The sequence below is a fragment of the Heterodontus francisci genome, chromosome 4 (genome assembly GCF_036365525.1).
Source record: "Heterodontus francisci isolate sHetFra1 chromosome 4, sHetFra1.hap1, whole genome shotgun sequence".
In the NCBI taxonomy this organism is placed as follows: domain Eukaryota; kingdom Metazoa; phylum Chordata; class Chondrichthyes; order Heterodontiformes; family Heterodontidae; genus Heterodontus; species Heterodontus francisci.
Window position 1 is genome coordinate 69,272,558 of NC_090374.1, and position 13,419 is coordinate 69,285,976.

Genomic DNA, 13,419 nt, shown 5'->3' on the forward strand with positions numbered 1-13,419 from the left:
GACATCTGAATGATTCTTACTGATTTCTTGCAAAGGCCTTCTCCCAAAGTGACAACTTTTCTATTGAAACTCCAAATCAAATGAGACCAAATCATCTCTAATTACATTAATATGTAGCAACCTTGAAATTACTGTCATCCACACAAGCCAAGCACAATTAACACATGAATAACCTCCCTATTTGAACAAAGGTGTTAATTCATTTAAAATAAATGGTGCGCACAAGGAATGCCATTTGAATACTTTTAAGCTTTGATCTGCTAACATCGCAAACAATTGCATCCAGTCTAAGAAGAACAGGAGCCTTATTTCATAGAACATAGAACATAGAAAAATACAGCACAGAACAGGCCCTTCGGCCCACGATGTTGTGCCGATCCTTTGTCCTCTGTCAAGGACAATTTAATCTATACCCCATCATTCTCCTTTATCCATATACCTATCTAAAAGCCGTTTGAAAGTCCCTAAAGTTTCTGACTCAACAACTTCCCCAGGCAAGGCATTCCATGCCCCGACCACTCTCTGGGTAAAGAACCTTCCCCTGACATCCCCCTTATATCTCCCACCCTTCACCTTAAATTTATGACCCCTTGTAACGCTTTGCTCCACCCGGGGAAAAAGTTTCTGACTGTCTACCCTATCTATTCCCCTGATCATCTTATAAACCTCTATCATGTCACCCCTCATCCTTCTCCGTTCTAATGAGAAGAGGCCTAGAATGTTCAGCCTTTCCTCGTAAGACTTATTCTCCATTCCAGGCAACATCCTGGTAAATCTCCTCTGCACCCTCTCCAAGGCTTCCACATCCTTCCTAAAATGAGGCGACCAGAACTGCACACAGTACTCCAAATGAGGCCTTACCAAGGTCCTGTACAGCTGCATCATCACCTCACGGCTCTTAAATTCAATCCCTCTGCTAATGAACGCTAACACCCCATATGCCTTCTTCACAGCCCTATCCACTTGAGTTGCAACCTTCAACGATCTATGCACATAGACCCCAAGGTCTCTCTGCTCCTCCACATGCCCAAGAACCCTACCGTTAACCCAGTATTTTGCATTCGTGTTTGTCCTTCCAAAATGGACGACCTCACACTTTTCAGGGTTAAACTCCATCTGCCACTTTTCAGCCCAGCACTGCAACCTATCCAAGTCCCTTTGCAGACGACAATAGCCCTCCTCGGTATCCACAACTCCACCAACCTTTGTATCATCTGCAAATTTACTGACCCACCCTTCGACTTCCTCATCTAAGTCGTTAATAAAAATCACAAACAGAAGAGGACCCAGAACTGATCCCTGTGGCACGCCACTGGTAACTGGGCTCCAGGCTGAGTATTTACCATCTAAGACCACTCTCTGCCTTCTATCAGTTAGCCAATTCTTAATCCAACTGGCCACATTCCCCACTATCCCATGCCTCCTGACTTTCTCCATAAGTCTACCATGGGGGACCTTATCAAATGCCTTACTAAAATCCATGTACACCACATCCACTGGTTTACCCTCATCCACTTGCTTGGTCACCTGCTCAAAGAATTCAATCAGGCTTGTGAGGCAAGACCTACCCCTCACAAAACCGTGCTGACTGTCCCGAATCAAGCAGTGTCTTTCCAGATGCTCAGAAATCCTATCCCTCAGCACCTTTTCCATCAACTTGCCTACCACCGAAGTAAGACTAACTGGCCTGTAATTCCCAGGGTTGTTCCTATTCCCTTTCTTGAACAGGGGCACAACATTTGCCACCCTCCAATCACCTGGTACCACCCCCGTCAACAGAGAAGATGAAAAGATCATTGCCAGCGGCTCTGCAATTTCATCCCTTGCTTCCCATAACATCCTTGGATATACCCCGTCAGGCCCGGGAGACTTGTCTATCTTCAAGTTATTCAAAAACCCCAACACATCTTCCCTCCTAACGAGCACTTCCTCGAGCTTACCAGTCTGTTTCACACCGTCCTCTTCAGTAATACACCCCTTCTCATTCGTAAATACCGAAGAGAAGTACTCATTCAAAACCTCACTTATCTCTTCCGGCTCAACACATAGTCTCCCGCTATTGTCCTTGACCGGACCTACGGTCCCCCTAGTCATCCTCATATTTCTGACATACGCGTAAAAGGCCTTGGGGTTTTCTTTTATCCTACCCGCCAAGCATTTTTCATGCCCTCTCTTAGCTCTCCTAATCCCTTTCTTCAGATCCTTCCTGGCCATCTTGTATCCCTCCAGAGCTATGCCTGTGCCCTTTTTCCTCAACCTTATATACGCATCCTTCTTCTTCCTAACAAGACTCTCAACCTCTCTTGTCAACCACGGTTCCCTCACATGACCATCCCTTCCCTGTCTGACAGGGACATGCTTATCAATGGCCCCTACTATCTGCTCCTTGAAAAAGTTCCACATTTCGACCGTGCCCTTCCCTGCCAGCATATGCTCCCAACTTATGCTCCTCAGTTCCTGCCTGACAGCATCATATCTACCCTTCCCCCAATTGTAAACCTTGCCCTGTTGCACATACCTATCCCTCTCCATTACCACAGTGAATGCTACAGAATTGTGATCACTATCTCCAAAGTGCTCGCCCACCAACAGCTCTATCACTTGCCCTGGTTCATTACCCTGGTTCATCATCCTTGTTCTACAGATTGTTCTATGGATTTATCTCTCCTCATTAGCCTAATTCAAAGTATCAGCTGAACTGATAAATATTGGCAATATTCGATGAGTCATAAGGCAGATCACCAAGACATAACTGGCTTCATATAGGGAGGTCCTTGAGGATTAGCATCAGATCAGGCAACTATTTTCTATTTGTATCACTGGACAGCACAGAGCAAGTAAACTCTGTTAATCTGAGGACGAAAAAGGCTGGTAAAGAGGGGGTTTCACTGGAATAAAAATCAAGCAGTTTCTATGAGGAGCGTGTGATCTGCTTCACCAGATCTCTGCCCAAGCGGTGAAGATGAAAATCTACCTGATTTTCCCACCTGAGTCTTTTTCACTTCCATGTTAATAAAAAAACGAAGAGATCTAGGGGCATGATTTTTTAAAATGATATTCCAATGTTAATAAGGAACTCTATTACTTTAACCCTAATATTTTAGGTGTGACATTTGTTTTACATTTACAGATCTTTTGAGGATGTGAAGATTTCATGGCGTGTGACATTTAATAAAACAGATGTTGTACTGCAAAGAGATGGGGTAAATCTGGTCAATGAGTTGATGGCTATATCAGGAATTACCCTCTGTGTTAGTGGAGAGATTGAATGTACCATTGCCATTGAAATCAAACCAGACAAGGTCAGTAAAGCGAAAGATAGTGCTATTTAAGTAACTGGTTGTGATTATGAGGGCACTGTTTATGGAAGTTCTGCTCTTTATGAGGTGACCGACTGACAGAATGAGCTTGTCAACTGTCCATTCCTTGGTGAAGTATGCCCCATGATTTTAAGGCTCAAACCTCTTTTACATTTGCCAGATAAGCTGCCAGGCACCAAACAGCCATCTCGATGCTGGATTGAAGATTGGAAATGAGGTCAGCAAGGAAAGTTCAGGGGAAGGCATTGTCCTGGAGCAGCAGCGACCGAAATTACTTTTGTGGACCTTGGAGGTACAATCCCGCTCCTCTTGGGCCCACAAAAATAATTCAATACTTACCTTTATGGGGCGTTTTCTCTATATTTGTCCATGGAACTAATTGGAGCCTGAACTGCACTGGTTCTGACAACTTTCTATCTGAAATAGCAATCAGCGTCCTATTATATCATTGCACCCTATTTTCATATGCAAAGGGGTCTAGTATCTGAAACAGGGAGGTGTTTTGACCATATGGTGGGGACGCTCCTTGTGAAATGGATCGGGTTCCATCATTGATGTTATCAGCACAGTAAGGCTATGAACTCCACTTTGAGGCTGTTACCACCCATTAATGCCAGGCAAGGGCACTCAAAACCAACCTCATCATTTGACTGGAACTAAAACATACTGATCAACTGAATTCAGTAGGTACACTTGCACTTTAGTATGATTAGCTCTTCAATGCAACTTAGCTACAAATGGCTTATTTAAGATGATCAGAAAGCCTAAAACTACATAATCAGAGAACCTCTCATTTCAAAGGCAGACCACCCTAAATAACAGGGACAATATTCCTACTTCCATTATCCCCACCAACACCCTGTACATGGGACGATGGAGTATACCAAAGTGCTTGAAGTGGCATGAATGTGTGTGTCTTTCACATAATCACACGTCCAACATGATGCTGACACAGGCCTGTCCCTGGCAAAGCCTTGTGCTTGGAAATGAATGTACCTAATTTTAAAAGCACAACCTAGTGGCAGAATGGTCCGTAACCAGAGGACATAGATGGGTGAAGGAATATGAAGAAACATTTTTTTTTTACACAGCACCTTGTTCTGATCTGGAATATCAAATAACATTTTCAGTTAATTCATTCATGTCTCGTTGCATTTTTAAGCTCACAATACTCAAAGGGAAATTGTACATTCTTCTGCAGTGGTAGCAAACAGATAACACCATAACAAATAATGGAATGTGAGGTTTATTTAACTCTCCAGTACTTTCATTACTTAATACATCTTTACTGATGAATATATTATCGCTGCGTTGTCCATAAATTCTCAGTTGTAATTTGGATTTGTACCATTGTCTAATAAGTGAGGCATGGGACAATGAATTATGCATGTTTTCTGTTGTTTAATTAAAATTTGCTTTACCTATGAAATGTTAGAACTATTTTCTATGTTAAAGTTAAGTTTCAATTTTAGACTGTCATTATGTTTCAATATGCCACTTAATTAATGACTATATTGTGATGTAAAAAGAATGGACAATGTTTCTTACATACTTATTGTTCTTCGAATGCTCCTCTGCAGATCCCAGAATCTGAAACATGGTTTCTTGTGGAAATCTATGAAGTGGGTGCAGGGGCCATGATAAATAGCAGTGCCCGATTCTTAAATATTACAATTCTGGAGAGTGATAAGCTTCATGAGTTGATCTTTTTCGCTGTGGGATCTCGGCTACCTGTCATTCATCAAAAGGCCAGATTTCTCAGCCTGCAGGTTGTCAGAGAGGCTGGTACAAATGCAATTGTCAGTGTTAGCTACCACACACAGGTGAGTAAAACTAGGAGCAAGCTTATTTTTAAATCTAATCCAACAAGTTATTTTGTGATGACCTGTAATTTTGTCAGATGTAAAATACAGATAAAAGCTGAACTCTCAGATATATTTCCATGTCAAATTAATATAATTTAATCTCTTACAACATTGAAGTTAATGCACAGGCATTTATTTGAGTGATCAACTTATCTGAATAAGAGTATTTCCTGAAATATTTAGATAAACAACATTGAATAGTAAATAAGTATAAACAAGTTTTTTTAATGATGTTATTAATGCTTGGATTCTTGTGGATGGGGATTTTTAGATTCTTTCTCTCTCAAAAGTTGCATCAAACCAGCCATAAGTTATTACGTTCCTTGTAATCAGGTAGTTTGTGTCTGTGGTTGCATCATCCAGGGGTAACAATTATCCAATTTAAAACCATTAAATGTTGTAATTTGAATAGTATTCCCACTCTGTGCTGTGCTGTGCTGAGCTTCAGTTTCTGAGAAAAAAATGATGTGCAAAAATTCATGTAGCATTTTAAATGATTTATGGGAACCTAGTGGTGAGATTACACAACAGAGTGACAAGATTACACAGGCAAAATCCAATATATGTCTGGACAGAGGAATTTTTGATTGAAAAAGTATGTGACAAATACTTGACGGCAGGAAATCAAGTTGTACAGACAGAAAGGACTGGATTTTGTTCTAAGATGTAGATCAAGCAGCGGGCTGGAAGGTGGGGGAGACCCTGCTTTAGCCCTCAGTCAGACCCTAGTTACTATTTCACGGTGGGCAGCCAATTAACTGACTTCACGGGGACTCAGTCCCTTTAAGGGATGAGCTGCTGCCTCCAAGAGCTGCTGGCCAATCTGAGAGTCGGCAGCTCTGCAGTACCGGCAGCACCACTGAGAGCAGTGGCCACTGTTGGTACTGCAGGAGGCTCTGCACCACCTAAGAATCTGGAGACATTAAGAGAGGTGAGTGAGGCTGGGGTCACTGGGGCCATTCCGGCAAGCCAGAGCAACAGAGTGGAGGTGGGATTAGTGAGTGTGTTGGGGGAGGGATCTTCACAGGGGGCCGGCAGTCGCTGCCGGGGGTTTCCTCCGGGGGTCCAGGATTGCCTCAAAGGAGAGACCGCCCCCCCCATTAATTGGCCACTTAAGGATCTCAATTGGCCTGGGACAGGAAGACCATCCTTTCCCCACAATTTTATGGGCCCTCTCGCCTCTGTTCCCCTGTCCCAAGGGGGCCCATAAAATTCAGCCCAAGGTCTGTACAGACATAAGATTGATATTTATGAGGGAGAGAGATGTATAGAGATACATTTCTGTGTGTAGTCAACACTATCTCATTACTTACCCTCTTTCTCCCTTTTGAATCCTCCTGTCCCAATCTTTGTTACAAATTCCTTGATATTTGCCTCCTTGGAAAATTTGTGGCTTAGTATGATCCTCATTTACCTGGTGAAGTTAAACTAAGGCTTTCGTAACTTGTCGTTTGATATGAAACCAATCTGTTCTCTGTAATGAGAATCTCTGTACACTTCTTATGTATGTAGTAAAACTACAAACATGAAAATATCACTTTTTATGTGGCTATGTGTTTCGGACAACATAAGAGATGAGCAAAAGAGTGCATTTTGCATTCTTGTGAAAAAGGCGATTTATAAATGGTACCTTAAGGTCTTCACAAGAAGAGGTAAAGTTTTATCTTTACTAGTGAAGTGGATTGCCTGATTTTTGCAACCACTGATACACTCCACCATATTATCTCTCAGGTGGTGAAGATAAAAATTTACTTCATAATCTGCAATGGTAGGCAATATTTGTCAGTGAGATACTTGCAAATATATCAGAACTAAAGACAGAAACTAGAAGAGACAGTTTGCAGCTGAATAGGCATTATTGAAGCACTCTTCCTCCTGTTCAGAAGATTGTAATGGTCAGTTGATACTGAAAATTCCACAAAATTCATTTATCTGCAGTATTTGTTTTGACAGCACCTGCAGTTTATTCATTGTATGATTTGATCAATAAGTATGCTTGCTTTTATATGCTATGGGTTCAAATTTTAGATCTGTCGCGCTGCTGGAGATGGCACTACAGAAGCTGGAGGCCCTCCAAGTGGAGTGTGCTGCACCTCCACATGTTTCCGGGATGGCCCGCATGGTGCCCCATACTCGGAAGGGCACTCGTGTGAATGCCCTTGCTTGTGCTGGAAACCTCCCTGTAAGAGGGACTGACAGCTTTTAAGAATAGAAGGCTGGCTGCACCATGTGTTATCATCACATGCTGTTTGACCCCTTGCTGAGCGCTCAGCAAGCCAATGTACAGGCCCCATTTAGGCCAATGCTACAATTAGAAAAGTGAGGAAGAAGCACCAAATTTGCTATGCTGTTGCTCTCCCTCCTCCTCCTGGGTGTGCTGTGGCTGGACAGGTGGCAGGCAGTTCTTGGGTGTATGAAAACAGGAAATCAGAATAGTTAGGGTGAGGGAAGGGATTGAGGAGGAAAGCAGAAGTTTCATGCTCACATTATCTGCAGCTTGCTCGTCATGCCAGTTAGCAGGTTGAGGGTCAGTTGAGAGTTGAGAAGGGACATAAGACAGTAACAGACTGTCATCCTCAATTTTCTCAGCAATGCCGGTTTCCACGGGCTCTGTTGCAGCTACCCCCATAATGCGGAGAGCCATCTCCTCCATAAAGCTCAGGAGATGTAGGTGCCCTTGAGCCCACCAGTTCTGCTTCTGCTCCCTTCTAGTGTGTGCCACCTTGTCCTGCAAGAGAGAGGGAATAATGTCAGTGATTGTGTTGCACTGTGTTTGGGTGATGTGCCTGCCAGAGGTGAATAATTGGAGGTATGTGGAAGCAGTGAGGCCTGGGTGCGAGGCTGGCATCAGTGGAAGGTGTATGCGGTGGAGCATCTGGATTTTAGTTATGAGTTTTGAGTGCCAGAGACTGCAAAAGGGTGAGTGATGGAGGGGGGGATGTGGTGCACTAAGCAGTGTGAGAGGCTGGTGGAACAGTGGGTTGAAGATGTCATATGAAGATGCATTCACTGACCTTGACCATCTATGTGAGAACACACTACTTGTGTTATTGCTGCCAGGCCCTCAGGTCCAGATTCTGGGAATTGACCTCACTGATCACCTGCTCCTAAACACTTCTGAGGGTTATCCTTGAGGGCCTCCAGCAACCTCCCCCCCCGCTCCCCCACCACCACCAATGCAACCATGGCATCTGTCTGCCTGCATGACTAAAGCCTCCAGTGCTGCATCTGTGTGAACCGCAGAGCCCCCTCTCTGCCTTGGTATTACGTTTTCCTTCTTCAGAATTTACAGCAATAGCATTGAGCAGCAATCTCCTGTGATTCCACATAGCTTCCCTGTAAGAGGGACAGACTACCTTTAAGAAGAGCAGGCTGGCTATGTACTTATGACAAGTACCAAGGGCTCAATACTGCAGAAAACCAGAAGAATATAAAAAGCATAGGGGTAAATGAAAAAGGAAATTAGTAAAGCAAAGAGAGGGCCAGAAAAAATATTGACAAGTAAAATCAAGGAAAACGCAAACTTTTTTAAAAAATAAATACATAAAGAGCAAAAGGATAACTAAAGAAAGAGTAGGACCTACTAGGGACCATAAGGGTAAACTGTGTATGAAGGCAGAGGATGTTGGTATGGTTTTCAACCTGGAGAAGTAGAGGTAACGGGATTGGGAAAGGCGAACAAGGCAAGAGAATATGCAATAAATGGTAGGATAATGAGAAGTGTAGAAGAACTGAGGGACCTTGGAGTGCATGTCCACAGATCCCTGAAGATGGCTGGTCGGGTAGATATGGTAGTTGAGAAAGCATACGGGATCCTTGCCTTTATTAGCCGAGGCAGAGAATATAAGAGCTGGGAGGTAATGCTGTACATGTGTAAAACTCTAGTTAGGCCAATCTTTAGTAGGCTGGAGTTCTGCGTGCAGTTCTGGTCACCACACTATAGGAAAGGTGTGATTGCACTAGAAAGGGTACAGAGGAGATTTATAAGGATGTTGCCTGGAGAATTTTAGTTACGTGGAAAGATTGGATAGGCAAAGGTTGTTTTCTTTGGAAATAGAGGAGGTCGAGGGGAGACCTAATTGAAATGTATACAATTTTGAGGCGTCTAGAGAGTGTGGATAGGAAGACCCTATTCCCGTTGGTTGAGGGGTCCATAACCAGGCGGCATAGATTTCGGGTAAGAGGTAGGAGGTTTAGAGGGGATTTGATGGGAAAATCTTTCACCCAGAGAGCGGTGGGGATTTGGAACTCATGTCCTGAACGTGTGGTAGAGGCAGAAACTCTCATAACATTTAAAAGTACTTGGATATGCATTTGGAAGTGCTGTAACCTACAAGGCTATGGATCAAGAGCTGGAAAGTAGGAATAGGCTAGACGGCTGCTTGTTGGCCTGTATGGACATGATGGGCCTAATGGCTTCCTTCAGTGTTATAAATTTCTATTTCTATTCACATGATCCAGATATCTGAAACCCTCCCTCCTACACCAGCTCTTTAGCCACGTGTTTAGCTGCACTATCTTCCTATTTATAGCCTCATTGGCACAGGGAGTAATCCCAAGATTACAACCCTAGAGGTCCTGTTTTTTAGCTTACTACCTAACTCCCTGAACTCCCCCTGCAGGACCTCGTCACTCTTCCTGTCTATGTTGTTAGTACCAATGTGTACCACAACCTCTTGCTGTTCACCCTCCCCCTTCAAAATTCCCCCTGCCCGTTCAGAGACATCCTTGACCCTGGCACCAGGGAAGCAACATACCATCCTGGAGTCTCTTTCACGTCCACAGAAGCACCTATCTGTGCCCCTGACTATAGAGTCCCCGATAACTATTGCTCTTCTGCGCTTTATCCTTCCCTGCTGAACAACAGAGCCAGCCGTGGTGCCACTTCTCTGGCTGCTGCTGTTGTTTTCCCCTGATAGGCCATTCCCCCCCAACAGTATCCAAAACGGTATACTTGTTAGAGAGGGGGATAGCCACAGGGGATTCCTGCACTGACTGCCTGCCCCTTCTAGCGGTCACCCATCTATCTCCCTGCACCTTGGGTGTAACCACGTCTCTAAAACTCCTGTCTGTGATGCTTTCCGCCACCTGCATGCTCCTAAGTGCATCCAATTGCTGCTCCAACTGATCCATGCGGTCTCTGAGGAGCTGCAATTGGGTACACTTCCTGCAAATGTAGTTGTCCGGAACGCTGGAAGCGTCACGGACCTCCCACATCTCACAGGTAAAGCACTTTACCCCTCTAACTGACATTTCTAGCACTAATTAGTAAGTTAATTTAAAATAAATACTTATTAAATCCTTACTAAATTAAGTTACAATTAACTATATGCTCCCTAGTGCTAGATTTCTGCTATAAATATTAAATGCAAAATACAGTAATCTCCTCCCTCCGGTTTAGTTATTCCTCTACTTATTAATTAATTAGTTAATTAGGGTTAATTAGTTTATCAATGTTTTATTTTCAAATTCAGTGCAGATTCCCTACCAGCCAATCAAGTCACAGTTTTCCTGTGACGTCACTTTTTCAGTTTTTTTTCCTCTTTTTTTTCCACCCGAGATAAGTTACTCTATATACTCACCGCTCCGGAACTCCGCCCTCCGAGTCTTCTCCCAACCAATCACCTTGCAGCTCCCCTCTGACGTCACTGTTGGCTTTTTTTTTTCAAAACTCCGGCGCCCTGGAAGAGCTCTTCTCTGCTCCACTCCCAGAAGGTAAGAGCCTGGGCCTTGATCCTCGGGGTCGATTTATAGGCTCCGCTCCCGGCGTTCTCCCCACAGGTCCGCTCCGCTCCCGGAAGGTAAGAGACTGGGCCTCGATCCTCGGGGTCGATTTAAAGGCTCCGCTCCCGGCGTTCTCCCCACAGGTCCTCTCTGCTCCCGGAAGGTAATCTGCTTTTCTGTTTTTACAACTGAAGTGGATAACTTCACATTTATCCATGTTATACTGCATCTGCCATGCATTTGCCCTCTCACCCAACTTGTCCAAATCACATTGGAACCTCTTTGCATCCTCCTCACAGCTCACATCCCCTCCAGCTTTGTGTCGTCTGAAAACCTGGAAATGTTACATTTAGTTCCCTCACCCAAGACATTAATATTTTAACGCAAGGAGTCTTACAAGTAAGGTAGATGAATTGAGGGCATTGTTTAACACATGGGAATATGTTTGAGGGAAGGGCAGGACTGGCAGCTCAATATTCCAGGATATATAATCTTCAGATGTGACGGGGTGGTGGGGGTTGTGTAAAAGAGGAGGTGGCATTGCACTATTGATCAAGGAGTCAATTACTGCAGTAAGGAGGGATTTTATCTTAGATGGTTCCTCATATGGGGAGAACTTAAAAACAAAAAGGGAGTATTCACTTGGCTGGGAGTTTACTACTCCAAATAGTCAGGGAGAGATTGAGGAGCAGATATGTAGGCGAATCTCAGAGAGGTGTAAAAATAATAGGGTAGTAATAGTAGGAGATTTCAACTTCCCCAATATTAACTGGCATAGTCTTAGTGCAAAAGGCTTAAAGGGAGTGAAATTCTTAAAGTGTATACAGGAGAGCTTTTTGAGCAGGACGTAGAAAGTTCTTCAAGAGAAGGGGCGGTACTGGACCTAATCCTAGGGAATGAAGCCGGACAAGTGTGAGAAGTGTCAGTGGGGAAGCATTTCGGGGATAGTGACCATAACTCTATAAGATTTAAGATAGTTATGGAAAAGGAGAAAGATGGACTGGAAATAAAGGTATTGAATTGGGGGAAGGCCAATTTCAATATGATAAAACAGGATCTGGCCAAAGTGGGCTGGGCACAGTTACTTGTAGGAAAGTCTACATCAGACCAGTGGGAGTCATTCAAAAAGGAAATAGTGAGAGTTCAGGGCCAACGTATTCCCATAAAGGTGAAGGGTAGGAACAACAAGTCCAGGGAATACTGGATGCCAAGGGATGTAGAGGATTGGATAAGAAATAAAAGGAGGCTTGTGGCAGGTTCAGGGGGATGAAAACAGCAGAGGCCCTAGAGGAGTATAGAAAGTGTAGGGGGGGGGGGTACTTAAAAAAGTAATTAGGAGAACGAAGAGGGGGCATGAAAAAACACTGGGGGACAAGACAAAGGAAAATACCAAGGCATTTTATAAGTATATTAAGGGCAAGTGTCCTCAGTACCTTGCTCTATGGCAGTGAGGCCTGGACAACGTATGTCAGCCAAGAGCGACGTCTCAATTCATTCCATCTTCGCTGCCTCCGGAGAATATTTGGCATCAGGTGGCAGGACCGTATCTCCAACACAGAAGTCCTCGAGGCGGCCAACATCCCCTGCTTATACGCACTACTGAGTCAGAGGCGCTTGAGATGGCTTGGCTATGTGAGCCGCATGGAAGATGGCAGGATCCCCAAAGACACATAGTACAGCGAGCTCGCCACTGGTATCAGACCCACCGGCCGTCCATGTCTCCGCTTTAAAGACATCTGCAAACGCGACATGAAGTCCTGCGACATTGATCACAAGTCGTGGGAGTCAGTTACCAGTGTTCGCCAGAGCTGGCGGGCAGCCATAAAGGCGGGGCTAAAGTGTGGCGAGTCAAAGAGACTTAGCAGTTGGCAGGAAAAAAGACAGAGGCGCAAGGGGAGAGCCAACTGTGTAACAGCCCCGACAAGCAAATTTTTCTGCAGCACCTGTGGAAGAGCCTGTCACTCTAGAATTGGCCTTCATAGCCACTCCAGGCACTGCTCCACATACCACCTCCAGGCGCTTACCCATTGTCTCTCGAGATAAGGAGGCCAAAGAAAAAGGGCAAGAGGATAACCAGGGAAAGAGGAGGGCCCATTAGGGACCAAAGTGGCAATTTGTGTGTGGAGCTGGAGGACATAGGTGAGGTTTTAAATGATTACTTTTCATCTATGTTCACTATTGAAAAGGACGATATCGGTGTAGCGATCAGGGAGGGGGATTGTGATATACTCGAACAAATTAGCATTGAAAGGAATGAGGTATTAACGGTTTTAGTGGCTAGGCCCAAATGAGATGTATCCCAGGCTGTTATGTGAGGCAAGGGAGGAGATAGCAGGGGCTCTGACACAAATTTTCAAATCATCTCTGGCCACAGTAGAGGTGTGAGAGGACTGGAGAACAGCGAATGTGGTACCATTATTCAAGAAGGGTAGCAGGGGTAAACCAGGTAATTACAGGCCGGTGAGTCAAACATCAGTGGTAGGGAACCTATTTGAAAAAATTTTGAGGGA

General features: G+C 44.3%; 1 protein-coding gene across 1 annotated transcript in view; it reads left to right on the top strand.

The window, feature by feature from the left end:
* Positions 1-13,419, top strand: part of adgrv1 (adhesion G protein-coupled receptor V1) — an 810,104-nt gene that overhangs the window by 452,134 nt on the left and 344,551 nt on the right. Inside the window, exons 76-77 of the mRNA XM_068029668.1 lie at positions 3,131-3,302; positions 4,901-5,143. Of these exons, the coding sequence (XP_067885769.1) occupies positions 3,131-3,302; positions 4,901-5,143 (415 nt within the window). The remainder of the gene's footprint in view (positions 1-3,130; positions 3,303-4,900; positions 5,144-13,419) is intronic.